This window comes from Cucurbita pepo, chromosome LG19 (assembly GCF_002806865.2).
Source record: "Cucurbita pepo subsp. pepo cultivar mu-cu-16 chromosome LG19, ASM280686v2, whole genome shotgun sequence".
NCBI lineage: Eukaryota > Viridiplantae > Streptophyta > Magnoliopsida > Cucurbitales > Cucurbitaceae > Cucurbita > Cucurbita pepo.
The window spans coordinates 1579368-1607044 of NC_036656.1; the positions used below are offsets into that span (position 1 = coordinate 1579368).

Sequence of the window (27677 nt, forward strand, 5' to 3'; positions counted from 1 at the left end):
CTTTGATACCATTTGTAACAACCCTAATTTCCAAAGGTGAGTAGAACCACTACCCATATGTATGACATAACCTCTTTAGCGGAAACAAACATCAGGAGTTGTACTACTCCTTTGTGAGAGGGCCTCGTGACAACAGTCATCCGCATGTACATGGGAGTTGCCCAATTTCAAATGAATTGTACGCCCATTAGTTTCATGTAATTGTATGCATCTAACCCTAATGAAACAGTTTGTAATTGAGTATTTTCAATATTCATGTCTTTTTTAAAATGTTTTTAAGTAAAAGCAAGGGCGTAATAAGGTCATGAAGAGGGGAGTGCCTAAATGATCTATAACATATGAATAAGGTTGGAAATTTTATCTATAAGGTTGGAAATTTTATCTTGGTAACACTATTAATGCGACCTACTTTATAATCGTTACAAATGATTTGATCCAAATCGTTTATGTGGAGACATGTGAGTTGGGTATCATATACGATGAGTTTGTATAAAACTGAACCAATAAATATTTAATCTCTACTTATAAATCCGTTAATTAAGAAAATTAATATTTCGCATGATGATCATAGGCGACTCGATCTTAATCCTGAGTCAATTATGAACTTCTGCTGTGAGGGTTTGTTATTTAATTTGCATGGGTGAAAATGATTCTTGTAGCCCATTTAATATGTCTACCATCTTGGAGATTTGACCAAACAAGAGTTGGAGCACGAAATTCACTCATTTCCATACAAGGAAAGTAGATGAGTTATTTTTTATGAACTTAGTTTATTATTGGACCATAAACAAATTGTTTATTAGAGAATCATTGGTACTTAATGTAAAATATTCAATTACAGGGATAAAACATGCTTTTAACCAAACTGTAATTATGAACGACTCGTTTGTAATGATTGTATCAATGGACATAACAGGTCTTACAGAGCATCAGAGTGTAACTCTAAATTTACAGTAGAGTAACTTACAATTAACGAATGAAAATTGATTAATTAAATAGTTTAATTAATTAATTAATTTTGCATCATAGAGCTCATAATCGGTAGGTCCATAAAGTCATTTAGCTAGCTCATAGTAACACTAAAATGTACCGTTTAATATATTAGATATATTAAATATAAAAGATAAAATAAATTTAATTTCAATATTTAAATTATTATTTAATATATTAAATATATTAAACAAAGAAAATAGAGAAAAAATATATTTAATTTAAAAGATTGAAATTAATATTTAATATATTAGAGATTTAAATATAAATAGAGATAAAAATATTAATTTGAAAAGTTTTAAGAGAAAAAATAGATTTATCGTATTTGATATCATTCGATTTTAAATATTAAAATATTAAATAAAATATATATTTGAAATTTGAATTAAATTCAAATTAATTAAATATATATTAAGATATCTTATAATATTTAAATATGATTGGAATAAAATATTATATTCTAATATATTATTTGACAAAAATTATCCAACAGTCCTATAAATAATACTTTTGGGTTGAGCCAACCACACATAATTCTCGTGAAACTTTCTTCTTCTATCTGTTTGGGAATCTCCAATTCATTTGAGATTTTCTTTCAATACGCTCTCACAAGCCTTAGCCTTAACCGTGTGGTTGAGTTATCGCAAGGAAGAACCTGTGGAGCCTTAACCTGGTGAGCCTTAACCGTATACTTGCAAGTTAGGGTTTCTACGAAGGTAGAATTCTTGCTCTCGTATTTATTAATTTATTTTAATTCTTAATAAAATCAAAACGGTTCCAATAATATAAATTTACAGTGATAAATATCAAATATTTTAATTTTTATAATAAAATTTTAAATAAGATAACCATAGAAAAAACATAATGGGCATTGTGTCACTGTACTTCAGCGCGAAACCACACACATAAAACCCTAAAAACCCTACACGACATATTGCAGCGAGCCTCCGTTCGGTAAAAGCTCCCTCGTTTTAGCACAGCAAGAGCAGAAGAATGCGACCTCCAAGAGGCGGCGGTGGCTTCAGGGGAGGCCGTGACGGTGGTTTTGGTGGTAGAGGAGGCGGTCGAGGCGGCGGTGGCTTCAGGGGAGGTGGTCGCTTTGGTGGTCGCGGCGGCGGAGGGTTCCGTGATGAGGGTCCTCCATCTGAAGTAGTTGGTTCGTATCTCCCATCACTTCTTAAATCTTTCATGGCTCTCTGTTTTTGTTTATCTTTGTGCTTCTTCGCTCTCAGAATGTTTACAGTAGAGGTTTCATAAAATAGTTTGTTTCCCACTTTTTTCGTAACAATGCGATATTCAGTTGTCGTGGATATTTTCGCTTGCATTATCGGTATAGATGACGAATTCTGTTTTGAATTCTCCCTTTCTTTCTAGCAACGAATATACACAAGCTTGGATGCCTGTTTTTCTCCAGAAGGTTTTTGGTTTATTTACTCCTTTTTGTTTCCTGTATTCATCACTATAAGGGTTTTTTTTTTCCTGTTACAGAGGTTTCAACTTTTCTTCACGCATGCGAGGGAGATGCAGTGACAAAGCTCACAAATGAGAAGATTCCTTTTTTTAATGCTCCAATCTATCTTCAGAACAAGACCCAGATAGGCAAAGTTGATGAAATTTTCGGCCCTATCAATGAATCCGTGAGTCCACTGGCCTTCTTGATTTTGTTAGTTGTTTAGTTTTGAAAATAGCTTTGATATACGATAAATCCTTGTTTTTAACCTGATTGCAGTACTTCTCGATCAAGATGATGGAAGGAATTGTGGCCACCTCATATGCTTCTGGGGATAAATTTTATATCGATCCAGCTAAACTTTTACCTCTCGCGAGATTCCTCCCACAACCAAAGTACGCACTCCTCCCACAGCTTAACTTTTTACTAGTTTTTTTTGTTCTTCCTTTCTCTGTATTAGCTTGTTAGGTTCAGGAGTAATGTTTGGATAGAATTTTGGGTTATATGTTTGATAGCATGTTTGTGGTGATAAATGTAATAAAATCACGGGAAACTGAAAATAGGGATGCTATCCTGAATAGAGTCTATCTTAATTGCCAGTTTGTCTATTGTGTATTTCACAAACCATATAGCTAAGTCTGGTGTGACTATGATGAAAATTTCAAACCTTTTGTGCTTCTAGTTCTTATTCCTTCAGTAAGCTGATAGTCCTCAGTGTACCTATTGTCTATTTGAGACCAACAATTTAGTTTTCTGCAAACTTACCTCTCTTGCTTCTATGAATGGCTATCGTCATGGCTCCTTTTCTCTATTTAGTTTCCAATTACTTGTAGTTGATCATGATTCATATGAAATTTTTTCACACTGATCGAAGGTTATAGAAACTATTTTTAAATTGAAAAACAAAGAACTGCTATGCCATGCTTCCCAACGTTTATGTTTGCTTTTTGTATGAAACTAATTTTGATGTCTGATCTTTGTTTCAGGGGACAGTTTGCCNAGCACAGCAAGAGCAGAAGAATGCGACCTCCAAGAGGCGGCGGTGGCTTCAGGGGAGGCCGTGACGGTGGTTTTGGTGGTAGAGGAGGCGGTCGAGGCGGCGGTGGCTTCAGGGGAGGTGGTCGCTTTGGTGGTCGCGGCGGCGGAGGGTTCCGTGATGAGGGTCCTCCATCTGAAGTAGTTGGTTCGTATCTCCCATCACTTCTTAAATCTTTCATGTCTCTCTGTTTTTGTTCATCTTTGTGCTTCTTCGCTCTCAGAATGTTTACAGTAGAGGTTTCATAAAATAGTTTGTTTCCCCACTTTTTTCGTTACAATGCGATATTCAGTTGTCGTGGATATTTTCGCTTGCATTATCGGTATAGATGACGAATTCTGTTTTGAATTCTCCCTTTCTTTCTAGCAACGAATATACACAAGCTTGGATGCCTGTTTTTCTCCAGAAGGTTTTTGGTTTATTTACTCCTTTTTGTTTCCTGTATTCATCACTATAAGGGTTTTTTTTTTCCTGTTACAGAGGTTTCAACTTTTCTTCACGCATGCGAGGGAGATGCAGTGACAAAGCTCACAAATGAGAAGATTCCTTTTTTTAATGCTCCAATCTATCTTCAGAACAAGACCCAGATAGGCAAAGTTGATGAAATTTTCGGCCCTATCAATGAATCCGTGAGTCCACTGGCCTTCATGATTTTGTTAGTTGTTTAGTTTTGAAAATAGCTTTGATATACGATAAATCCTTGTTTTTAACCTGATTGCAGTACTTCTCGATCAAGATGATGGAAGGAATTGTGGCCACCTCATATGCTTCTGGGGATAAATTTTATATCGATCCAGCTAAACTTTTACCTCTCGCTAGATTCCTCCCACAACCAAAGTACGCACTCCTCCCACAGCTTAACTTTTTACTAGTTTTTTTTGTTCTTCCTTTCTCTGTATTAGCTTGTTAGGTTCAGGAGTAATGTTTGGATAGAATTTTGGGTTATATGTTTGATAGCATGTTTGTGGTGATAAATGTAATCAAATCACGGGAAACTGAAATAGGGATGCTATCCTGAATGGAGTCTCTCTTAATTGCCAGTTTGTCAATTGTGTATTTCACAAACCATATAGTTAAGTCTGGTGTGACAATGATGAAAATTTCAAACCTTTTGTGCTTCTAGTTCTTATCCCTTTAGTAAGCTGATAGTCCTCAGTGTACCCATTGTCTATTTGAGACCAACATTTTAGTTTTCTGCAAATTTACCTCTCTTGCTTCTATGAATGGCTATCGTCATGGCTCCTTTTCTCTATTTAGTTTCCAAATACTTCTAGTTGATCATGATTCATATGAATTTTTTTCACACTGATAGAAGGTTATAGAAATTATTTTTAAATTGGAAAACAAAGAACTGCTACGCCATGCTTCCCAACGTTTATGTTTGCTTTTTGTATGAAACTAATTTTGATGTCTGATCTTTGTTTCAGGGGACAGTTTGCCGCTAGAGGTGGTGGCCGTGGTGGGGGCAGAGGTGGTGGCAGAGGAGGCCGTGGGGGTGGTGGCTTTCGTGGAAGGGGTGGCCCAAGAGGTGGCAGAGGCGGCCCTCCAAGAGGTGGTGGCCGTGGTGGGGGCTTTAGGGGTAGAGGAAGATTCTAGATTAGCATTATGTACTATCATAGTTTTTATCAATTTTCCATTTGTAATGTCGTTTTGATAAGCCTTAGCTAGGCTTTTCTTTTACTGTATTTTGTTTGGAATTGAACATCTCGAAATTGAATCCACTGTTTAATTTAACTCTGCTGCTATTTAATTTCTTGATAAAAATTGCAACAGAAAATTTTCAATCTGTTATATATGGATTTCGATACTCATTGCTAAAAACCGATGAAATTTCGATACTCATGTTTCTCTTACAGTTGATATTCTGACTGTTATGTGTTCTTAACAGAATAATGAAGATAGCTGTTGTCCATATGGTATGGTACTTTCTAAAACTGTTCTCATTTCTTTTACTGTCATGGAAGTTTGGTATCCATACACGTTAAGACTGACCTTTATTACAGAAAAAGGGCAAGAATTCATGAGTAAGAAAAATCTGTTTGTAAGCAAGTGGACAGGATCCCTCCACTTATCCAAAAGCAACTCATAAATCTCCTTTGGATACCGAACCAAGCCATCTATTTGTGATCTTTTAGTGCAGAGATGATATTTCTTGCATGCTAGTGCAATAAAAATAACAAATACTATTGAAAAAAAGTGTTGTACTGCAGAATTCAACAGGAAAGGAAGCACCACTGGGGTGGCGGGTGGAGCATCTCTCCTTTATTTAGAGATGAGAAAAGCAGCTGCTCAGGCTTCCCAACCCCTCAGCACAGTGGCTCTGGCGACACGGTTGACTCCAAGTGTAAAAGCGCCCATGCGGAGGTCACAGTTGTGGGATTTGCACATCTCCTTCACATCTTTGAAGCCATTCGTCATGTAAGTCTTCAGCTCCTTGTTTACTTTCTCTTCCTCCCACATGAAACCTTGGATGTTCTGCATTTGTATTGTTTGTTTCAATTGAGTTATATATCATATATGCATGTGTTGTCTACTTTTTTGGAGTAAAAAAAAAAAAGGATACCTGAACCCATTCAAAGTAGCTAACTGTAACTCCTCCGGAATTTGCAAAGATATCTGGGAGAATAACAACTCCTTTTTTTGCCAATATCTACAGATGACAAAATATTATGAATTTCTAATTTTTTCTAACATCTTCATCTGATCTGATGTTCATTTATGTGCTCACCTCGTCGCCCTCTGGGTCTGTTGGGTGATTGGCTGCTTCGATTATGAATTTGGCTTTGATTTCATTAGCATTTTCCTTATTGATGACCCCTCCAAGGGCTGCTGGTATTAGTATGTCACAGTCTTCAACCAAAATAGATTTGGGATCAATTGGATTCCCCCCTTCAAAACCCTTCACACCTTTGTGTTCCTTTGCATGCTTTAGTAAGCTTGGAATATCTATCCCATTGCTATTCTTTATTGCTCCTGTTACATCACTTATTGCTACAATCTTACCCCCATTTTCACTGATCAGTCTGGCTGCCCAAGATCCCACATTGCCAAAACCCTGACATATCCGTCCATATTTCCACTTAGAATAGAATATAATATAAATAGATGTTAGCTTTTGAACGAGTAATTGTAACAGAAACAAGGTAAAGGCGTGCCTGAATGACAAATCTTTGACCGGATATGCTCTTTCCATACTCATTTAGCAAGGCTTCTGTTGCATACAACACGCCTCGCCCTGTTGCTGCATCTCTGCCCAGAGATCCACCCAGATCCTAGTTTGGCAGAAGTCAATTTTGATAACTTGTTTTTTTTAATAGTATTGTATGGAGTTGAGCCTTATAAGTCCACTTACAATGGGTTTCCCCGTTACTACGGCTGGTGAGTAGCCATGAAACTTAGAATACTCGTCTAGTATCCATGCCATTGTCTGTTCAAATCAAAACACTCAAATTAGGAGGGAGAAACAATCCAAATACTTGAAACGAAGTTGAGTGTTATAATTTGTAGGCAACCTGTGGACCTGTTCCCATATCAGGTGCTGGAACATCGGTGTGGACACCGACAAGATCATGTATCTTTTGAGTGAAAACTCTGGTCAGACGCTCCAGCTCTGATATGCTTAACTCCCCGGGATCACACCCTATCCCTCCCTTGGCTCCACCATAGGGTATATTTGCAACTGCTGTCTTCCATGTCATCAATTGTGCTAAAGCATTTACCTCATCAGGGTCAACCTGCATTGGTATATCTATTGCTTTCAGAAATATGACTTCAATATGATTCCCGGATCATCCAAGGTCTCAAGTTCAAACTTCAAGTTAAAAAGGGACTCTAGGTAAGAATACAAGGGAGGGGCATTGATATTTCAATTATTATGAAAAGGGACTCTAGGTAAGAAGAAAAACAGCCAACCTCAGGGTGATATCTGATCCCTCCCTTCATGGGGCCTCTTGCATTGTCATGCTGCACTCTAAAACCAACAAAGGATGCTAATGTGCCATCATCCTTGGGTATGGTACACTCAACCTGTCATGTTCAGAAGGCTGATTCAAGTTACAAATGTGTACTCGAAAGATGCATCATTTTGAGCTGTTGGATTATTATGTCTGTTTCTGATACTATCTAGTCAAATTAAACAAACTGCCACAGGAGGAACCGAACCTTGATTTCTCTAAATGGAATGAGCAGGCTCTTTTCAAGCTTTGAGTCAAGACCCAGAAGCCTAGCAGCAAGCTTGAAGTTTCTGTTTGTAGCCGCTAGTGCGTTCATGGTTCGCATCCCAGGATTCTTTAAGAGTAATCTGTAGCTGCTACGTAGAAATTAAAGTCAGTTCTCTGGGTATGCATCACTAACTACTCGGTGGAATGGGATCTTTACTGTAACAATATTAAAAATAAATAAACAAAGTTCGTCCAAATCAAACCTTAGAACTATTTAGTGAGGAGCTTTCAACTTTGAAAATCCTAAGAGCCTATGTAATTAGTTAAAAATCCCAAGCCAGAGCATACTAATTAAGGATATTGATGTATTTGTAACCAAAGGATTGCCATTTGTATGAATAGATTCAGTCCAAAACCTTAAACGGAAGCCTTTCTTTTGGTGGAATCCAAAAGCTATAGTTAGGCAGGTTTATTATCATATTTTCCTGATAGAACAAGATTCCAGATTCAAGAATCTGTCCCTTGATTTCACGATCTACTCATCTCTCCCCTTTTCAATTGGAAAGATTCTATTGAGCCATGAACCTGCTGCCGAGTGTTGGCTTGATTTCTTCATGCATGTTATAAAGGATATAGAGGCTGATTCCATGTTGAGTTTGATAATATGTGTAGGATTCAGCTTCCTTTCAAAAGGTTATCCATTTTCTAAAATTGTTACATTGAGCAAGCTGTTAAGCAACCTTATGACTTCTTTCTTACAAAAATCATTTTCATGTATAGAAATACAAAATCGGGAGGTGGAGTTGTCGCCTATGAGGATGAGAGAATACTATTGGACCCTTTCGAGCTTCTCCTCTCCAACTGATGTAGGATCTCACATTCCACCCCCTTTAGGGACTCAGCGTCATCGCTGACACTCATTCCTCTCTCCAATCAATGTGGGATCTTACAATCCACCCTCTTTTGGACCCAGCATTCTCGCTGACACACTTCCCGGTGGGTACCCAGCGTCCTTGCTGGCACAACGTCCAGTGTCCACCCCCTTTCGGGGCTCAACATCCTCTCTGGCACACCGCCTGGTGTGATACCATTTGTAACAGCCCAATCCCACTGCTCGTAGATGTTGTTCTCTTTGGATTTTCACTTTCGGGTTTCCCCTCAAAGTTTTTAAAACGCGTTACTAGGGAGAGGTTTTCACACCCTTATAAAGAATGCTCCGTTCTCCTCTCCAACCGATGTGATATCTCACATTTATGTTCAATATTTGCGAGCACTAATGTTTGTAAGTACTCGTCCATGACATTTATGATGCATTTAACAAAAATCTTATATGATACCAAAGCTACTTTGAAATTGAAATTGTGAACAGAGAAACCTTAACTATTTGTTTACTTTCATTTAAAGGTTAACTCTGTTTCATATTTGTAGGTAGAGAGAGAAAGAGAGCTGACCCCAGTGTTAGCTCCAAATAAGACAAGCAAATAGAGAGAGAAAACAAGCACAGTTTGAGCTATTTACCTTGGAGATCGACAAAAATGGAGAGCTGAAGCTTGGCCTTCACAGATAGGAAAAACAATGCTGAAAAAGTAAAACTACAGATGAAGATCAGAGCAGAGGTTTCTGGGTGATTTATGAGCCACTCTCCAAGGTATCCATTTATACACAAAAAACCCAACACAACAAATGACCGAATCAGATACCAAATCCCCCAAAAAAATTACCCTTCTCCTCCACCAATCTTTGCCAAACCCATATCAAATTTCAGAGCCAACATGCAGAATTTTAGACACACACACACACATGGAGAGAGAGAGAAGAGAATGTGAATATGAGAATATAATGCAAACTCACTCACTCACACAGCCATTTGTCACTCTGCACTCACTGACTTTCTCTCTGTCTCTGTTTTATAGCTTACCTAGGCTATAGCGAGTGAGTTCCAAATCAGATTCCCACTAAGCTTTTCTCCTCTCGTGATATTCAATTTGGACAGGTTGGTGGGTTGGAGTGAGAAGCTGGGCTTGCTTCTTTCCCTCATTTTGTTCTTGCCAATGTGAATGTGATGCTTTTGTAAAGGTATTTACCACATTCTCTCACTCATGTCTCAATTATAGGCATCGTCATTTGATAGTGTTGCTTGTTCATCTTTCTTTTTGGTTTGTGATGTAGTGCTTGTATGCATCATTATACGTATTATTGGAATATTATTGGAATGATTGGGATATATTCTTCTTATTCTTATTCCTATTCCCATTCCCATGATCTAGTTTTAAATTGTACCTATATAAAATTATATTTATGAAGATTATTTTTAGACCCATATCCTTTGTTTTTTTTTTTCGTTTTGATCTATAAAAACTTTAGTCATACCTATACCTATACCTATACCTATTATTGACGGAAATAGTTAGAGTTTTGTCGATGAATGCATTCTTGGGATATATGTAGTGAAGTTTCTATAAACCCCAAACAAAAATTGTTATCGAAAGATTCCATGTTGCACTTGTATGGGAAGACAAGGTAGTAGGGTCTCTAGTTTATAATAGTGAATGTCAAAGCAACTTTAGTGATTAAATCGATATATCTTGAATAACAAAGAAGGAAAAAAGTTGTATTAGAACGATGTTATGAGGATGAAATGAGAGGTAGAGTTGTGATAGTGTACTAGGACCTTGGGGGGCTCGATTAGTAGGGGCATGCTAGAAGAAGTTGATTATATTTGGTACGTGCATGTTACGACTAGACCCTTTGGCCTTGGTTTATGTTTCGACAAAGATGCTTCAAGTGTCGAGTGTGTCAAGGATGAACATACTTTTATTAATGGATATTGATTGTGTATCTGGTCATACTTCAGGTGTCGAGTTTGTTTGTCTCTCGTCATACTTAAACCTAACTAAAGAACAAAGGTGAGAGATAAGAGGGTCCTATGGAGCATATGGTCAGAAATCCATAATAAAGTCCGACCACGACCTAATTGATTATTTTCATGCACAAGGATACTAGATTACCTATTATAAAAGATTTTAAAATCATTACGAACCTCACTGTTTCATTTCTGTTGCATCAATGTTATTAGAATATTTATTCTTCTATTGAAAAGTCAAGGTAATAGCAATTTTTTGGTGTCAAGATAATAGTTATGAATAGTCATCGACTCCCGAAAACAAATAGAAGAATAGAACCCATTACGGGACATACAATACACATGAAGTTGTTAATTTTGAAGAAGACTTTCTCTTTAAAAGTTGCACTAGAACATGTGGATTTTGAATCATCCATAGATCTGTTTCACTAAACTAGTTACAATAAAAGTAATTGGAACATATAATAAAGGCGTCCAAACTAATACCTAATATATATGAATAGAAACTTCAACGATCTCGGCATGTAGGTTCCAAAGTAGGTAACTCTAGAACATCGTTCTTAATTCAAACTTTCACCCTACTATATCTATTTATTTACGTCGTAATATCATAAATGATTTGGTTGATATCTAATATGGGGAGCAATTTGAGGTGGATGATATGTGTGTATCAATCCATATGATATTTTACATATATATTATATATATTTCATATTGGAATAAGTTCCACTTGAATAGACAACTCTATTGTGTCTTCTTCCTCTTTTCTTTTAGCACCATCCCAAAAGAATAAGAATATGTTCATCAGCTACCTTCTCCAATTTGGCTAATCTTTTTACTTTAATTTCTTTTCAACACTTGAAGTTGGAACCAATCAATCTCAAAGGACATACAAATCAATGGTATTGTGTGATAGAAAGTGAGATATTGGAAAACATTAGCGTCCCTAGTTGCCTAATCATTTTTCGTGCTAGAATTGGAAATCGTGTATTTTCTAATATACGTCAGGGCTTTTTTCTTGATAAGATCGAAGCAATAAAACCGTTTTCCCATTTGGAAGCTTGTTTATTACGAAGTTCTATGAGATAAGATTGAAGTTAATAAGACAGAGCTTAAAGCACTGTATCGGGAAACCAAACCTTTTCAGTATTTCTATTAGGGGTTGTGTAAGAGCTCTGTGCCGTCTATAGAATAGCGGCGAGTACTGCTTGATTGACTGTTTGGAAGACAGGATACTGGGATTAGACTGATATCATTTGATAGGAACTCAAAGGAACTAGTGGAAGTACTATTCACAGAAAAGTGGAAAGAAAATTAAAGATAATATATGCAATTAATTTTTACGAACAATTCTCCAAGTTTTTAGGTTAAAGTGAAAATTTTGATGCGATAAGAATCGTTAATATTGAATCACTCGAACAGTGAGGTAGAGAAGGAATAGTTTCGTCTTAATCCATTAGAATGACCTAAGCGAGATACCTTCAGTGTTATTTCAACTCCACAAGCTCAAAAAGAGCATCGAGGGCAAGAAATCATTTTAAGAATTTGAATACCAGAGAATATAATCCATATATTTGTTATATAGACTCGTTTCGAGATTTTCATTAAAGTCGAGTACATTGGTATCACTTACCTACTTAGTACAACGACGTATTTAATATAAATAAGTGTTAGCACCTTAATATTACAATCAAATATTTAAACAAAAAGCACTCTAATTTTGGTTTTTAATTATGATCACTATGATCCAAAATGTTAGGTGAAAATTCACTTAACAAAGTCATAAGCTTTTTTTCATCTTATTTTATTATCTTCCTTTGGTATTGCTTTGATGCATTGGATAAAAGTGAGTATCAACTTTAATTTATAGTCATTACGTTGTTTTGTTTTATTTTTCAATTGTTGGTTTGGTCCCGTCACACACACGAATAGAATCTCGGTACAATTGGACGTCACCCAAAATGAAATTTATGTTTGTTCTAGAAGCTCTATGTGAACACCGGGTTTAAGTCCATATAGAGTTGTGGAATTTCAATTAGAATCGTATGTTTTATCTTATCTCAATGTTGTGGGCTCTCGTAGGTTCATTTGGATTGCGAAGGACAATTTCTGACTACTGTTGAAGATAAAGTAGTAACTTCGATTTACACCAATCAAGTAAGTGGTTTTACTATTAAGCTATATATGTTATTCATGAGAGTTATGTCTGTGAAATGGAACCGAGGTATGACTTGTATCATAAGAGTATACCATGATTTAAAGCTATGAGGACCTCATACATTTTGTATGTCACATGCATCGAGATACTTACGATATTTATATTCGCCATGATATTATACAACCCTTTCTCTTCATGGTGTCTGGTAGAATGAGCGTGCACTAGCTCAATGAGCATGCATGGGTTATGTGTATGGAAGTACTACACATTCTACCCTGTTTGGGCTCGAAAGTAGAGCCTAAGGCCATGTCATGATGTTTTTATGTAAATATAGGTCTAGCAGATTGTTTGTGTTTGCATTCTTCAATCCCGACAGTGGTGTTACTTACGGAGTATTCTTAAATACTCAAGTCTCATGCTACTTTTCAAGTAAAAGTAAGACACTCATGTATGAATGACGGTGTCGCTGTTAAGGTCATGGAATTGAAACTAGGATAATTGCATTTATATGTTTAAATTATAGCTCTTACATTAGATCTGAGCGTTTTCGTTAGTAATGCTATCAGGTCATAAGAACATTTCTATAGCTCGAAGCTATAAAACAACATACTACTACCCTAAATATCTATTCTCGACTCTACCCAAATTTATAACGAACACATCCAATTCAATTATTAAAAGAGAAGAACAAGTGAGGTTTTTCTACGACCATTTAGAGATAGTTCGTGTTCGTGATGAAGAGTGGGATCCACGTCACTCGTTCATTAATAAAATTTGATTAATTTGTTATTGGGGAGGATAAGAATCAAAGTTTGAGAGAATTTGGAATTCCATGTGCAAGATTCCACTGAACTTTTTGTTGTTCTTAAATTAAATCATTTGCTTTTCATACTTTTTGTAAAGCTCATTTGGTCAATTTGCTTAAAATAGTATCCCTCCATTTTCATAAGTTATTGGTTAATTAATACCACTAACTTTTGGCCCCTTTATTGGCTCAACCTTTTATGAGGGGGAGAGGCTTATTGGATGTTAGGTTAAGTGGGTCCGAGATAATATACGAGACTCGGGTTCGAATCTCTGACCTCTTGATTGCTGTTATAATTATCGGTGTTCTTATGATATGTCAATTAGATTAACTCGGATTATTCAACCCAAATAATAAAAGTTGGGTTGGATTAGATTTTCTTTTTCTCGTTTGGGTTGAGTTGAATTTGTCGAAAATCGAAAATTTAGGTCGGTTTATAGGTTAACGTTTTTTTTTATCAGGTCAACCTGACGAAGGCGAAAATAGGGTTATATAAAAGTTGGGTTGGATTACATTTTCTTTTTCTAAATTGGGTTGAGTTGAATTTGTGGAAAATCGAAAATTTAGATCGGTTTATAGGTTAACGTTTTTTTTTTATCAGGTCAACCTGATCAAGGCGAAAATAGGGTTATAATTCATCTCTATGTTACTGACATTTTTAACAGATATTAGGGATGCATTGTGACTCGTGAATTCCATATAATAAAGTTGGGTTGGGTTAGATTTTTATTTTCTCGTTTGGGTTGAGTTGAATTTGTCGAAAATCGAAAATTTAGATCGGTTTATAGGTTAACGTTTTTTTATCAGGTCAACCTGACCAAAGCGAAAATAGGGTTACAATCCAACTCTATTTTAGAGACGTTTTTAATTGATATTAGGGATGTATTGTGATTTGTGTTGAATAGTCGGTGTTTTTTCACAACCCAAAAATAGAGGGTTGGGTTGTGAATTTTAATACGGTGACTTGAGTCACCAACCGCCAACTCAAAATTTCGTTAAATGTGGTGTTTGTTGGATGAAAATCCTACCTGAACTATTTTAATATTTTAAAAAATGATCATGGGTTTATAATCAAAGAATATTATCTCCATCAGTACGAGACATTTTGAGGAAACCCAAAGCAAAGCCATGAGAGCTTATGCTGCTTAAAGTGGACAATATCATACCAATGTAGAGAGTCGTGTTCAACTAACAGTATCGAGATAAACGGTTGCTTATCTGTTCAAGGGTTGTTCTGTTGTAGTTCAAATTTGTTGGAACTAAAAATAAAAATAATTAAAATTTGATAATTATAAAAATGTTAAATTTAGGCCCAGTCAATTAGGCCATATGATAGTTGAGCCCAAATCCAAGGTTTAGGCCCAAATCTAATAAAGCCAAAGCCCAAATCCAAGGTTTAGGCCCAAAGCTAATAAAGCCCAAGCCCAATATTTAATAGCATGTTTGAAAATGATTTTAAAAATAATAATTTCAGCATAATTAAATTATTTATAATTCTTCGAAGTCTTTTGAAATTTGTGTCTATAATCTCCTTTTAAGCCCAATAATTATAAAAAATATCTAAATTATAGAAAAAAAAAACCTTAAAATTTTATTTCAATAATATCTTTTAACTTTTAAATATTTCATAAATAATAAAAATATCATTATCTTTATTTTTTTTTTAATGAAAAATATCAAAATTTTAAATTATTTATATTTAATTAATTAACTTTTAAGATATATAAATAAATATATAAAATAAAGTTATTAAAGGGTATTTTTGAAACTTTATAGTAAACGGCAACGTTCGGCAATGATCGTGTTTTTTAATTTTTCGAACGATCAAGGGCATTTTTGGAATTTTCAAAATATTGGAGTATTATTACAATAAAATCAATCCCTAATTGAAGCATCTAGAAACCATGGATAGGGCACCTACTCACCCATGTTCCCAAAATTACACGACCAAAACAAAGCAAACAAAAAGCTTGAACAGGTCAACCATGGCGCCCCCAAGAAAGTCAATCCATGTGGAATAGTCAAACAATCTCGATTTCCAGAGCAATTCCTATAGCTCATCATTCCATTACGCGTTCTTCCCCCAATTTCAACTTATAAAACCCTAATTCTCATCGCTTCTTCTCTCATTTTCTCTCCGATTCGATTTCCCCAAAGTTCATTCGAAACCTAACCTCTTCCACCTCCAATGTGTCCTCTCAGATTCATCCTCGTTTTCCTCTCTGCGATTCTTGCCGGATACGTCGCCTGGAGATCCGCTTCTTCTTCTTCTTCTTCTTCTTCATCTTCGTCGGACCTGTTTCCGGCGGCCGAATCGGAGAAATCGCCGCTGGAAAGTGAGAATCGAAGAGTAGAGGAAGACGGATTTGGATTGAAGAAGATGATTCAGAGAGGATTCTGGATCTTCGTCGATATGGCGAGCGGGAGATTCCTGTGGAGGAACTTGAATTCGTCGGCTCTCGACAAAGATCACCACGACGAGAAGGTTGAGAGTAATTAAGAAATTCATTTTGTTCATTCTTTTACTCTCGAGATTTGATTGTGTTGTTGATTCTGGAAATAGTGTTCTTCGAATTGATGAACATAGAAAATGTTCATAGTGAAATTCATTCATATGAGAAAACATTAGCTTCTTCAACTATTTAGTATTTGTTCTATAGCATCCAAGAAATTCTTTTATCATAGCTTTGAAATTTTCTATAAAAACATGATTTATATTCATTTAAGTATAACTCGATTTAGTTGAAATATACATTTAAATAAAATTCAAAATTTTTAATTAATTACGGAGATAAAATTCCACCTAATTATAAATTTTTTAAGTTGGGTTAGTTCATGTTATTTAGATAATATATTTAATTTAGTAAATTGTTAATTTATAAAATATCTATTTATTTATTTTTAAATATTTAATTAAAATTTATAATTCAATTTATATTTTCAAAAATTACTTTTAAATAGTTTAAATTATTTTTAAAAATGATCAGAGAACAAATAATAAAAAAAATAATAATTATGAAATTAAATAAAAATAAAATCAATAAAAAATTTATTTATAATGGTACAAATTAGGTTTGATTGAATTTTTCAGACCAAGAGAGTTCATTAACTTTGGATACATTCAAAGGACATATATCAATGGTTGACTTTAATTTTTTTAATGAAATGTTGACTTTTTTATTTTAATTTTAAGCAAACTTTTTTTAATTCTTTAATTTGATAATGGATGAGGAGTTTCTTATTTAAGATATTACTTTATTAGCACTAAAGGTTGTAGGAATAATTGTGTATTAGAGTTAGTGGAGGTGGTACTAAAAAAAGAATTAGTCAATAAATAAATAAATAAATAAATAAATATATATATATATTATAGACACGAAAAGTCAATATTTTAATTCTTTTTTAATGAAAAATTTATTTGAAGATAGGTTCCATCTGATTGTTGTCTCTATCTTGATTTTTTCTTGTTCGATTAGTTTGATGCCTTAGTCCATCGTGACGATATATATGTGTGTATGTATGTATGTATGTATAGGACCAACCGAACATAAAATCTCAAAATTCAAATACTTTTTACCCACAATTCTATGGAATATATCCAACTAGGATGCTTACCCAAAAAGAGCTTATATTGTTGCTGGATCGTCTACAATGAACTCATCAATGTTGATTATGTTCGGATTTATGCTCTAACACTTTATAATCAAATATTGCATTTAAATAATAACTTAAAATGTCTACATTGTTTTATCATGTTAATACTATTAATACGACCCATTTTGTATTTGTTATAAATAATTTGATCAAACTAGCTGAGCTAATTCATAAAATTTCAACTTATTTATGACGGTTATATTCATGCACATAACTTGTTCTACCGTACGTAAGACTACAATTGGCAAATTTGCAACTTCAACCAAGGTCTTGTTGAAAAGCATACATCCACATTTGGGTGTTGGAGGAAGCACCTATAATTCTTCGATTTAGAGCGGCTCAATTGAAATTCTTCGATTTCAGAGACAAACATCAAGCGATGTGCCAGCAAAGACGTTGGACTCCCATGTGATGTCCCACATTGGTTGGGGAGGAGAACAAAACACCATTTATAAGGGTGTGAAAACTTTCCACTAGCAGACGTGTTTTAAAGCCTTGAGGGGAAGTCCGAAAGGGAAAGTCCAACGAGAACAATATCTGATAGTGGTGGGCCTGGGTTGTTACAAATGGTATCAGAGCCAGATATCGGACGATATGCCAACTTTCTCGCTGTTCCCCGAAGGGGAGTAGACACGAGGCGGTGTGCCAGTAAGGATGTTGGGCCCCAAAGGGGGGGGTGGATTTGGGGGCGGTCCCACATCGATTGGAGGAAGGAAAGAGTGCCAGCGAGGACGCTGGCCCCAAAGGGGGGGTGGATTTGGGGGCGATCCCGTGGATTTGGGGGCGGTCCCACATCGATTGGAGGAAGGAAAGAGTGCCAGCGAGGACGCTGGCCCCAAAGGGGGGGTGGATTTGGGGGCGATCCCACATCGATTGGAGAAAGGAAAGAGTGCCAGCAAGGACGCTGGGCCAACGGGGGTGGATTTGGGGGCGGTCCCACATCGATTGGAGGAAGGAACGAGTGCTAGTGAGGACGATGGGCCCGAAGGGGGTGGATTCTCTAGCACATTTTAAAAACTTTAAGGGGAATCACGGAAGAGAAAGTCCATATTTTATTCAAATTAAGTTAATATTAAAGAAAACTGTTAAAATTAATTGTGATTTGTTGTTAATATTCCTTTTTTCTTCTATTTATTAAAAAGGTGAGAAAAGACATTTATTTATTATTATTATTATTTTTTTTTATGTAAAAAATGAGGAGGAAAATATATTTTAAAATAAATAATTAAAAAGAAAAAGAAAAAGATCAGGTGCCGCGTGGAGTTGCTTGAACCGGCCGGTAAGGGAGTTGGAGTTCGGTGAACAATGGCGACTGCAACGCCACCTTCCCTAACCTTCCAATTTCGTTCGCGCAATACCTTTAATGGTCGAATCGGCTTTCACTTTCCCCGTTCTTTGGCCTCCTCCTTCAATCCTCGTCTTCGTTTTCGTCTTCCATTTTTAATGTCTGCGTCAACGGAGTCCACTTCTCAGGTATCTCCTTCTCTCCTCTTTTTCAGCCATCAATTCGTAGTTGCGTTTATTNTCAGGTATCTCCTTCTCTCCTCTTTTTCAGCCATCAATTCGTGGTTACGTTTATTGTTCTTTTGCTGATTTCGTTCATGTAGTAACAATTTTAGTATACGAAAAGAGATTTACTGTCTTTCCTTCTGTTTTTGTTCTTCTGATTGATTAGGCTGTGGCGTCTGGCGATGATGCTAATAGCGATGAAATTGATGTGTCTAAGTTGATTCAAGCTCATCAGGTATTTCTTTCTTTTGATGCTTTGTCCGATTCAAGTTGTGATGCATGCCTGTTTCAAGTTTTGATTGCTTGTTCTGAATTATTTCTTGTGTTCTGTTTGTTAGATGAATACGACTCTTCACCATGGTATGATATTGTCCACTTTGAGCATAAGCTCTCATGGCTTTGCTTTGGGCTTCCCCAAAAGGCCTCACACCAATGGAGATAGTATTCCTTGATTATAAACTCATGATCATTTCTAAATTAGCCGATGTGGGACTTTCATCAAACACCTCCCCTCAAACAAAGTACGTCTCCCCTTAATCGAGGTTCAACTCCTTTTCTTTTGGAGTCTTAGTCATTTTTGACTATGCCTTCGAGGCTCACAATACTTTGTTCAACATTTGAGGATTGCCTCCCCTTAATCGAGGCTCGACTCCTTTTCTTTTGGAGTCTTAGTCATTTTTTACTATGCCTTCGAGGCTCACAATACTTTGTTTAGGGCATGACTCTGATACCAATGTTAGATGAACACGACTCTTCACAATGGTATGATATTGTCCACTTTGAGCATAAACTCTCATGAGTTTGCTTTGGGCTTCTCCAAAATGCCTCACACCAATGGAGATAGTATTCCTTGATTATAAACTCATGATCATTCCCTAAATTAGCCGATGTGACACTTTCATCCAACAATGTTTATTTATCAAGTACTTGTTGTATGTGGCTGGTGACGTTTTAGGAAAAAGCGGCTCGGCTTTTGCCAGCTGAGGAGATTCGAACACTGTTGGATCAGAGTGTGCGCGGCATGCTCTCCACCTTTTCTAGGGTATTCACTCTCTTTTAATCTTTAGTTGTGTTATCTCTATTGTCTTCGGAATTCGCTACATAACTATGAACTTGTGATTGACATTCCTAGTGTACAATTAGATCTGATTTCTCTGTAAATCATTTGCATTTGATTGGTTTCTTAGTCCTTAGTAGTAATAAGGTTTGCTCCTGTACAGAGCTTTGAAGGTTATCCTTCTGGATCTTTTGTTGACTTTGCATGTGATGCTGATGGTACTCCTATACTTGCTGTAAGCAGTCTAGCAGAGCACGCTAAGGTATTGTATATCATTCATCGTAATGCACCCAGTTGGAAATTTTGGTGTTGGCAGCATTCTTATTCTCTTGAAAGTTTGGTTTTCCTTTTCTGTGCAGAATTTGGCAGCTAATCCGAAATGTTCATTGCTCGTGGCAAAAGAACCTGAAGATAGGGGAACTTTAGTGGTCACTGTTCATGGTGATGCTGTTCCTGTAAGATGTATAGCTTATGTTCAGTATTTATTTCTTCTTTCCATGTGTCGATCTGTCTCATTGCTTGTATGCATTCATTAGAAATGCATAGATTATAGATGCGTGTTTGTTCATGTGTGTCTTTCAGGACAAGTATTATTCTTCCTTAATGGAATAGCATGACAATCTGAATTATGTTCTTGTTCATTATTTAGGTTTCTGAAGAAGATAGACCTGCTGTTCGTGCTGCATATTTGTCCAAGCATCCAAATGCGTTTTGGGTAGCTTATACCGATCTTCAGAATACTTATGTTTTTTCATGAGATGTTTATTCCAGTTTATACATAAAAGATGAATTAATTCTTCCTACTTATGTGAAGGTTGACTTTGGTGACTTCCAATTTGTGTACATCAAACCGAAAGTGATACGATACGTGTCGGGGGTTGCAACAGCTTCTTTGGGTTCAGGAGGTTTGTTTACATAGACTGCCTTTTCTACTTCTCCTCTTTTCTATTTCTTCTGATATCAGGCTTGTTCTTGTCACACTGACATCTAGCTCTTTTACCTTTTTAATCCAAGAACTAAGTAGTGAAGAGTACAAGGCAGCACAAGTTGATCCGATAGTTCAATTTGCAAAGCCTGTCATGGTGATAGCATCATTTTAAATCTTGCTTGTTATTTCAATTAATAATCATGAATCACATATTTTCTAAATCGGATTCTGTTTATTTACAGTCTCACATGAATAGGGATCATACTGAAGATACAAAGATGATTGTGAGACACTGGACGTCCATTCCGGTAAAAAAAAAAAAAAGATCTATATGTTTGGTTTAAATCAAGTTCACATAGGACTCCGTTCATTTTTTATTTTCAATCTGATTCTGCACTGTGTGATCAGGGTTGAATTACCTGGTTACAATTGGCCGGAGTATCTTGGCCTAGGGTAGCTTTTGATAATCATTCCTATGCAATTATACTTCGTTTAAGGTTTTTAACCGTTTCAAGTTTAGTAGCTAAAGCTTTTGATGAACTGTTCATGTGAGACTGTACTACTTATATCTGCAGGTTGATTCAGCCATCATGCTAGATTTGGATAGCCTTGGTTTTAACGTCAAGGTATTAGTACTACGAACTAAATTATTTGTTCAACCTTTGTTGGTTTGTATTATAAGAACTAATTATTATTACGTGTCTTTGCTAAAATATTACTACGAATTAAAGTTCTCTGTGCGTTTGCTGAAATATTAGATCATGTTAGGTTAGTATTAGTTATGGGTTCGTACCCGTAATCATTATGCTGGGGACTAATAAATTTTGACTGGAGGAAATGAGAATATGGATAATTGGACGCAATAATTTTGGCCTATGATATGTTATATTGGAGTAATACCAATATTTACTAATTAATGTACATTTAAATCTTAACAAAAGGTGTATTGACTTCAGCTCTACTTTCCAAAGGCTAATAGATGTGTATATTTGTGTGTTTTTTTTTTCTTTTGTTTATTTAGGCTAGTTATCAGGGGAATTCATTTAAGCTTCGTGTACCTTTTCCAAGACGAGCAGAAAATAGAAAGTAAGACTTCTTACCCTATAATTCTCATTGCTGAGGCAAAAAGCTGTCTATTGCAAGGTTTTTTGCCCCTGTATGTTTCTTGTCTACTGAATGTACCATTTGTTGATTAGTTGTTTCTGTTAATATAAATAATGTTTCTTCAATTCTAGGGAAAGATTCAAGGGCAAGTTTGCAAATTAACCAAAAACCAACCAACAAATCATCCAAATAACATACTAACCCAACCGCACGAACACCAAAATTCAACCGTAAAATTGTAAAGTAAAAAAAATCAACTTAGAGCCAAAATGACCAAAACTAATAAAGTTAAATGAAGGCACAACTCAACTTTACGACCATAATACTAGCACCTTGCTCGATCATAGCTTGTAAGAACAATTTTCTTGCTTCTTGCCGTAGATCTCTAAATGGTTGAAATTCATCTAACTAATAAAAGGCATAATTCACCATTTGTTCAAGTTCAGTCTTGAATTTAAAAAATTAAAATCTTAAGTTTGAAATTAGCTCTTCTAACACTAACATTATTAAACTGGTTAAGACATTATACATTTGTCCGGGTAAGATGTAACAAAAGTAGAAAAAAGTCTCACCCATCTATTATCTAAGTACATGGACCTAACAAAATTTGACCTAAATTCTATGTGCAGTATAAGAGGACATTGCATCGGCTTATTTTTTATTTATTGGTTGTGTGAATTGTAATAATGAATTGAATTCATTTCTCCGTATAAAACTTCATTAAATTGTATTGCAACAACGAACGGACAATATGCTGGAAGAAATTATGAGGATTATGAATTTCTGAGAACTGTGTAACAACTGCTAATTTAATCCATAAATTACAACTTAAATTGTTAAATTTCGAACACGAGAGTGCATGTTTAAGTATAGATACTTTGGGACGAGAGATATTTCTTTCCATCTTTATTTTCATTTACAATTCTAGTTGTATGATGTTATTTTCTTTCCTGTTGAAGTCCTGGTTTATGGTGTGAAGGTTGATCTCGACTTCTAAGGAGTTAGATAGATGACATGTGGAGATAATAGGATTGTTATTTGAAAAATCTTTCTGCACCTCTGATAGTCTTGAATATTTAGAGTTTCGGGCATGGTTGAGAGTGATTTTAGTGAAAATGATTTGTTATGAGTGATATTTATTAAGAGTTAACTTTTCATATAATAATTTTAGTGTTTGGTTTTACACTTTTAAATATGATTTTCTTACCATGAAGCTTGAATACTCCTGAACATGATAAAAATGATCTTAACCATTTCAAAGTTTCTTCTAGTCATTTTAGTCCCTCTTGTTTGAATTTCTTCTCACTTTTTCTATTGCATCTTTTTAGGGATGTCAAGACTCTTATAGTTGAAATGCTAGAAGCTGCCAAGCCTCAAGTTTAATCACCTTGACAGGAAGATGTTCTTGATCTTCTCTTTGTAATGCTTAAATTGAACTGGCCACAACTTTTCTGGCTTGGCTTGCTCTTTGGCATGCTAAAGCATTAACATTCCCTCTCACGAAGCAGTTTTAAGTTGTACATGGTATCTATGAACGAACCCATACATGTAAACTCTGATAATGCTCACTTGTAAATTCATTTTATTTTTTGTGAATGAAATGGCAGTATTCTCTGGCAAGGAACCCCTACTACTTCTCCATAGTAGACACGTTTTAAAATCGTGAGGCTGATGGTATTATGTAACGGGTCAAATCAGACAATATCGGCTGAGTTTGGGCTGTTACATGGTCCAACTCGATTATGGTTTGGCTCAACCCAATTCTTAGTTTAGCAGATTTCTTCCATTCAAGTCCAATTTGAATCGTTTTTTAAATGGTTTTGATCTAAATTTAGGGTTTTTTAGAATTTTTTAAGCAAGATTCATGAATTGTTGGTGTGAGTTTGGATCTTGTTTGGGTTGGATTAAGACATTTTTAAGCTAAAGGGAAATACTTTAGGGCTAAGTTAGATGAATTGAAAAGTCGGATTCGATCAGCCACTTTAAGACCATACCCAATCCTAAAAGCCCAAACCGTACCCTACGTGGAATCCTTAAGCCGAACGTCGCTATTAAATCGTTCCCGCCCCCTTTATCCGCTCCGTCGCCTAAATTNGTGTGAGTTTGGATCTTGTTTGGGTTGGATTAAGACATTTTTCAGCTAAAGGGAAATACTTTAAGGCTAAGTTAGATGAATTGAAAAGTCGGATTCGATCAGCCACTTTAAGACCATACCCGATCCGAAAAGCCCAAACCGTACCCTACGTGGAATCCTTAAGCCGAATGTCGCTATTAAATCGTTCCCGCCCCCTTTCTCCGCTCCGTCGCCTAAACTTTGAAGGGAGGAGACAATTTTTGGTCGTCTATTTCTTGGATGATCCTTCTGAAGGTTTTAGTTTTGTTTAGATTTGGGGTAAAATTTTGAAAATGGAAATGGTTTAGCCTTTCGAATGACTAGGAGGTGCAAACTATTCTGCAACACCTTTTGGTTCAGACAAAGGCTTACATCAATTGATCGGATATAAAATTCCATTACGGAATCCGTTTGAGGGAGTCGAACGTTTTCTTCTTTGTTCCTCTTCCGGATAGCTTCGGACATTTCTCTTTTCCCCCACTTCTTTTGTTTTTTTCAGTCTTTTTAGCTCTTTTGATAAGGAATTTGATCTGGGTTTTGTGTGCTTTTCGAATCTAATCTATCTGAATTGCATGTTCTTTCTTTTTAGTGAATCAAGGATGGATTTTGATGCTGTAGATTAGTGTAAATGATCTTCTGCGGATGGTTTTTGGCCTAGGGTTTTGATGTTCTTTGTCAATCTGATTGTGAAATGTGGGAGTTGATTACGTAAATGGCTTGCATTATGTGATGTTCAAGGCAGTGCATTTTTGTCAATAATACAATCGGCGACGCTACGGTTTATTGTCAAGTTGTCATGCCATTATTTGATATTTTGTGCCTGGTTCAAATCCCACAATGGAGCTTTCACTTTCTGAAGTGGTGGAATCTCTGTCCCTTTCATTGGACCCCAGATTTCTATTTTTTTTCCAAGTATTTCTTAGAAATTTAAATGGAGGAAAGGATTGGATTTGATCTGATCAATTTAGTATTATTGTTTACTGTTCAAACCTTGAAAAAAAAAGAAAAAAAAAAGGAAAGAGAGAACTGTATCTGTAATTGCTTGCTCCATTATTCGGCCGGTCACTCTCTGTCTGTTTCACTTTTTTTTTCAATCCATTTCCATTATTTAGCCCTGTACTTATATTCATTTATTGTTTGCATTGTATATAGGCGATTTTAATCAGTGGAAGAATATCGTCAGCTGGGTTGATCACCTGATAAATCATACCAAGCTAGCTGAGCAAAGGAATAAACCAAGCATCATCATATACTTGCTCGTGTAAGCCATATCTCCAAGTCCCTTGTTGCTTTGAAAGGTGGAAATTGCACTTTGTAATGACTCTCGGTATGATATTGCTCACTTTGAACATAAACTTTAATGGCTTTGCTTTTGGTTTCCCCAAAATGTGTCGTACCAATAGAGATGTATTTCTTACTTATAAACTCATGATCATCTCCCTTAATTAGCCGATGTGGGACTCCCCACCAATAATCCTCCCCTCGAACAAAGTATGCAATAGAGTCTCTCCGAGACCTATGGAACCCTCGAACATCCTCCCCTTAATTTAGGCTCAACTCCTTTCCTTAGATCCTTCGAACAAAATACGCCTTTTATTTGACATTTGAGTCACTTTTTAACAACACCTTCAAAGCTTACAATTCTTTGTTCGACATTTGAGGATTCTATTAACATGACTAAGTTAATGACATGACTTTGATACCATGTTAGGAATCACGACTCTATAATGGTATGATATTGTCCACTTTAAACTCTTGGCTTTACTTTTGGTTTCTCCAAAAGGCCTCGTACCAATGGAGATGTATTCCTTACTTATAAACTCATGATCATTCCCCCACACCAACCGTTTTCATCGAGTTAAAGACAGTAAAAAGTTTGTTTAGAGGGGCTTGAATGCTAATTAAGATTCAGGGTCTTCTTTAATGAGCAAGACTTGTCCATTGGTTACATTTATTAAAGTGGGACAAACGTTTTAATATAGAGACCACGCCATAGGAGTTATTGTATATGGACTAAATAGTGTCTTAACCGTTCAAGATCAAGATCAAGATTTATGCTTTTAGAATTATCTCTTTCATTTCCACTGCTCATGTGTATAAAGATTGTACCATTTCCTCACTGGAACACACAAACAAACCATAAAAACCTATAAAATTCAAAGCTGATCAAGACTGTATTGGCGTAGGCTAACTAGGACTCCTGAACCTTTTTTTTGTACTTAAAACTATAATCTCTATGTACAGACTTCTAATAAAGTGATAGAATTGGTCATTTTTAAGGGCAAATCCGCCTCAATTCATCCTCTAGTGTAGAGTCTGTCTTCAAAGCAGAGCCACCTCTAAGCTTCCTTAGAGCCCATCATAGCGGCCGCCACAGGTTATGTGAGCCCTTGTCTGTGGAAGTCCTCTTGCTGCTGAGATTGCTTCATTTAACTTAGTAGCTTGCTGAACCGCTTGCTTTAATTTCTGCAACCAAATGCTATGAAATAAGCTCTGCTACAATTTATGGGTTTTATGAACTGAATTGAATTCCTAACCTAACATTGGCCTTAATTCATTACTGTTTGAGGTAATATTGCATGAACGTTTTGAATTGCTGACCTTATCATTGGTGTAGATCTGGATTTTCAGCTTTTGTTGGTTGCCTCCATAAAACAGAACACAAATCGTGGCAGCTGCAACCCCAAAGGAGCAAATGGCCCCAATCCCATTTAAGCTCCACTTCAATATGTTCAACCCACCGATGGATCCATCATCCATCTTGTTGCTTTCCTGGTTCATCAAATTCATCCTGGGGGAGTTCGTACTGCTCTCTTTAGTCTCACCATCATCATCAAACTGATAACACCCTACATCAATTTGAGCCTTTGTTCCCTTGTTGCAGGACCTGGGTGAGTCTATTTTCATGTCGACGAATTCATTTTCCTTCATTTTCTTGAAGAAAACTTGAGTAACAGTCTCTTGATCTGCTTTTTCCGCAGCCCCTTTTTGATCAACCTTCTCACTCACGGCTGATGGCTCAAAACTGATCACCATAGGTACCTTTTCTTTCTCTTTCATTGCCAGTGAATCATCTGGGACTTTGATAATTGGTGAGTCCAATTGTAGATGAACAGGAATCATCGGCTGTTTAGACNCCTTTTCTTTCTCTTTCATTGCCAGTGAATCATCTGGGACTTTGATAATTGGTGAGTCCAATTGTAGATGAACAGGGATCATCGGCTGTTTAGGCAACCCTGAAGAACTCCTCGGCGGTTGGCTGATGTGCTCGGAAGAATCCATTGACGATGGACACAAGAAATAGTTCATATCAACCATAACCTTGGCTTCAGAAGCAGAAGCACTTCTCTTAGCCGCGATGATCTTCTTCTTATCATCTTTGTAATCAAGCAAGGCATCATCAGAGAGGATTTCCCACTCATGGATATCCATTTTCTTTCTCTGGAGGTACGTGAAATATGAACTCACAACTGGGGGGGCTTTATAATGGAAGAAGAATCAAAATTTTCAAACTTTAGATGGAATTTGCAGGTCCTTTGGCCAGAGGAACCCACCAAGAACTCAAATGAAATACCCTCTGGATTGTTTGTAGCCTTCTTCTCAAGAATATGCTTTGTTTGGGGGAAAATCTTAGAGAGAGAAAGAGAAGGGGAGGAGGGTATTATGAACATTTGATTGTGGTAGGTGAATTTTTATAGGGATTCTAAGAAGTAAACAGCCCCCACTGGAATAAATGGAACCACAAGGATTGAAAAAGAGGGTCGGTTGCTTGCTGGGATTGTCTAGAAACGATCAAGAAAGGATAAGTTTTTAATTCTTTTTTCCTCTTTTTCTCTTTTTTTTTTCTTTT

General features: G+C 36.1%; 5 protein-coding genes, 2 long non-coding RNA genes and 1 other non-coding gene across 9 annotated transcripts; 6 read left to right on the top strand and 2 right to left on the bottom strand.

Annotated features, from left to right (window-relative positions):
• Positions 1-1878: 1878 nt before the first annotated feature.
• LOC111781608 (putative H/ACA ribonucleoprotein complex subunit 1-like protein 1) lies at positions 1879-3454 on the top strand (the record flags this gene model as incomplete). The annotated part of the gene is made up of 4 exons (XM_023662294.1): positions 1879-2146; positions 2479-2627; positions 2720-2835; positions 3427-3454. Coding segments are annotated over exons 1-4 (456 nt in total), but the record flags the coding sequence as incomplete, so codon positions are not given.
• LOC111781734 (putative H/ACA ribonucleoprotein complex subunit 1-like protein 1) lies at positions 3447-5240 on the top strand. Its single transcript, XM_023662424.1, has 4 exons — positions 3447-3623; positions 3957-4105; positions 4198-4313; positions 4904-5240. Exons 1-4 carry the CDS (start codon positions 3461-3463, stop codon positions 5070-5072), a joined length of 597 nt encoding a protein of 198 aa, XP_023518192.1. The 5' UTR covers positions 3447-3460; the 3' UTR covers positions 5073-5240.
• A 158-nt stretch (positions 5241-5398) lies between these two features.
• On the bottom strand, positions 5399-9493 carry LOC111781733 (glutamate dehydrogenase 1). Of its 2 annotated transcripts, none has more exons than XM_023662422.1 (9): positions 9155-9493; positions 7638-7782; positions 7389-7502; positions 6989-7210; positions 6829-6903; positions 6632-6748; positions 6205-6531; positions 6040-6126; positions 5399-5951 (listed from the first exon to the last, which is right to left on the bottom strand). In XM_023662422.1, exons 2-9 carry the CDS (start codon positions 7752-7754, stop codon positions 5766-5768), a joined length of 1245 nt encoding a protein of 414 aa, XP_023518190.1. In that variant the 5' UTR covers positions 7755-7782; positions 9155-9493; the 3' UTR covers positions 5399-5765. The 2 variants fall into 2 exon arrangements, with proteins under 2 accessions (XP_023518190.1, XP_023518191.1); XM_023662423.1 differs by having other exon boundaries at positions 7638-7785.
• Positions 9494-18349: 8856 nt separating this feature from the next.
• Positions 18350-23334, top strand: LOC111780972 (glutamyl-tRNA reductase-binding protein, chloroplastic-like). Its single transcript, XM_023661354.1, has 12 exons — positions 18350-18589; positions 18792-18860; positions 19581-19667; positions 19846-19944; positions 20042-20137; positions 20332-20397; positions 20497-20587; positions 20697-20764; positions 20853-20918; positions 21186-21236; positions 21632-21696; positions 23043-23334. The coding sequence occupies exons 1-12, from the start codon at positions 18422-18424 to the stop codon at positions 23095-23097; spliced, it is 981 nt and encodes a 326-aa protein (XP_023517122.1). The 5' UTR covers positions 18350-18421; the 3' UTR covers positions 23098-23334.
• Positions 23335-24033: 699 nt separating this feature from the next.
• LOC111781902 lies at positions 24034-25205 on the top strand. Its single transcript, XR_002813035.1, has 2 exons — positions 24034-24688; positions 24980-25205. It is a non-coding gene; the product is annotated as an uncharacterized LOC111781902 (long non-coding RNA).
• LOC111782349 lies at positions 24132-24294 on the top strand. Its single transcript, XR_002813099.1, has one exon. It is a non-coding gene; the product is annotated as a small nucleolar RNA snoR138 (small nucleolar RNA).
• Positions 25206-25878: 673 nt separating the features above from the next.
• On the bottom strand, positions 25879-27427 carry LOC111781991. Its single transcript, XM_023662745.1, has 3 exons — positions 26998-27427; positions 26429-26901; positions 25879-26293 (listed from the first exon to the last, which is right to left on the bottom strand). Exons 1-3 carry the CDS (start codon positions 27257-27259, stop codon positions 26177-26179), a joined length of 852 nt encoding a protein of 283 aa, XP_023518513.1. The 5' UTR covers positions 27260-27427; the 3' UTR covers positions 25879-26176.
• On the top strand, positions 27157-27651 carry LOC111781992. The gene is made up of 2 exons (XR_002813046.1): positions 27157-27274; positions 27359-27651. It is a non-coding gene; the product is annotated as an uncharacterized LOC111781992 (long non-coding RNA).
• Positions 27652-27677: the final 26 nt, after the last annotated feature.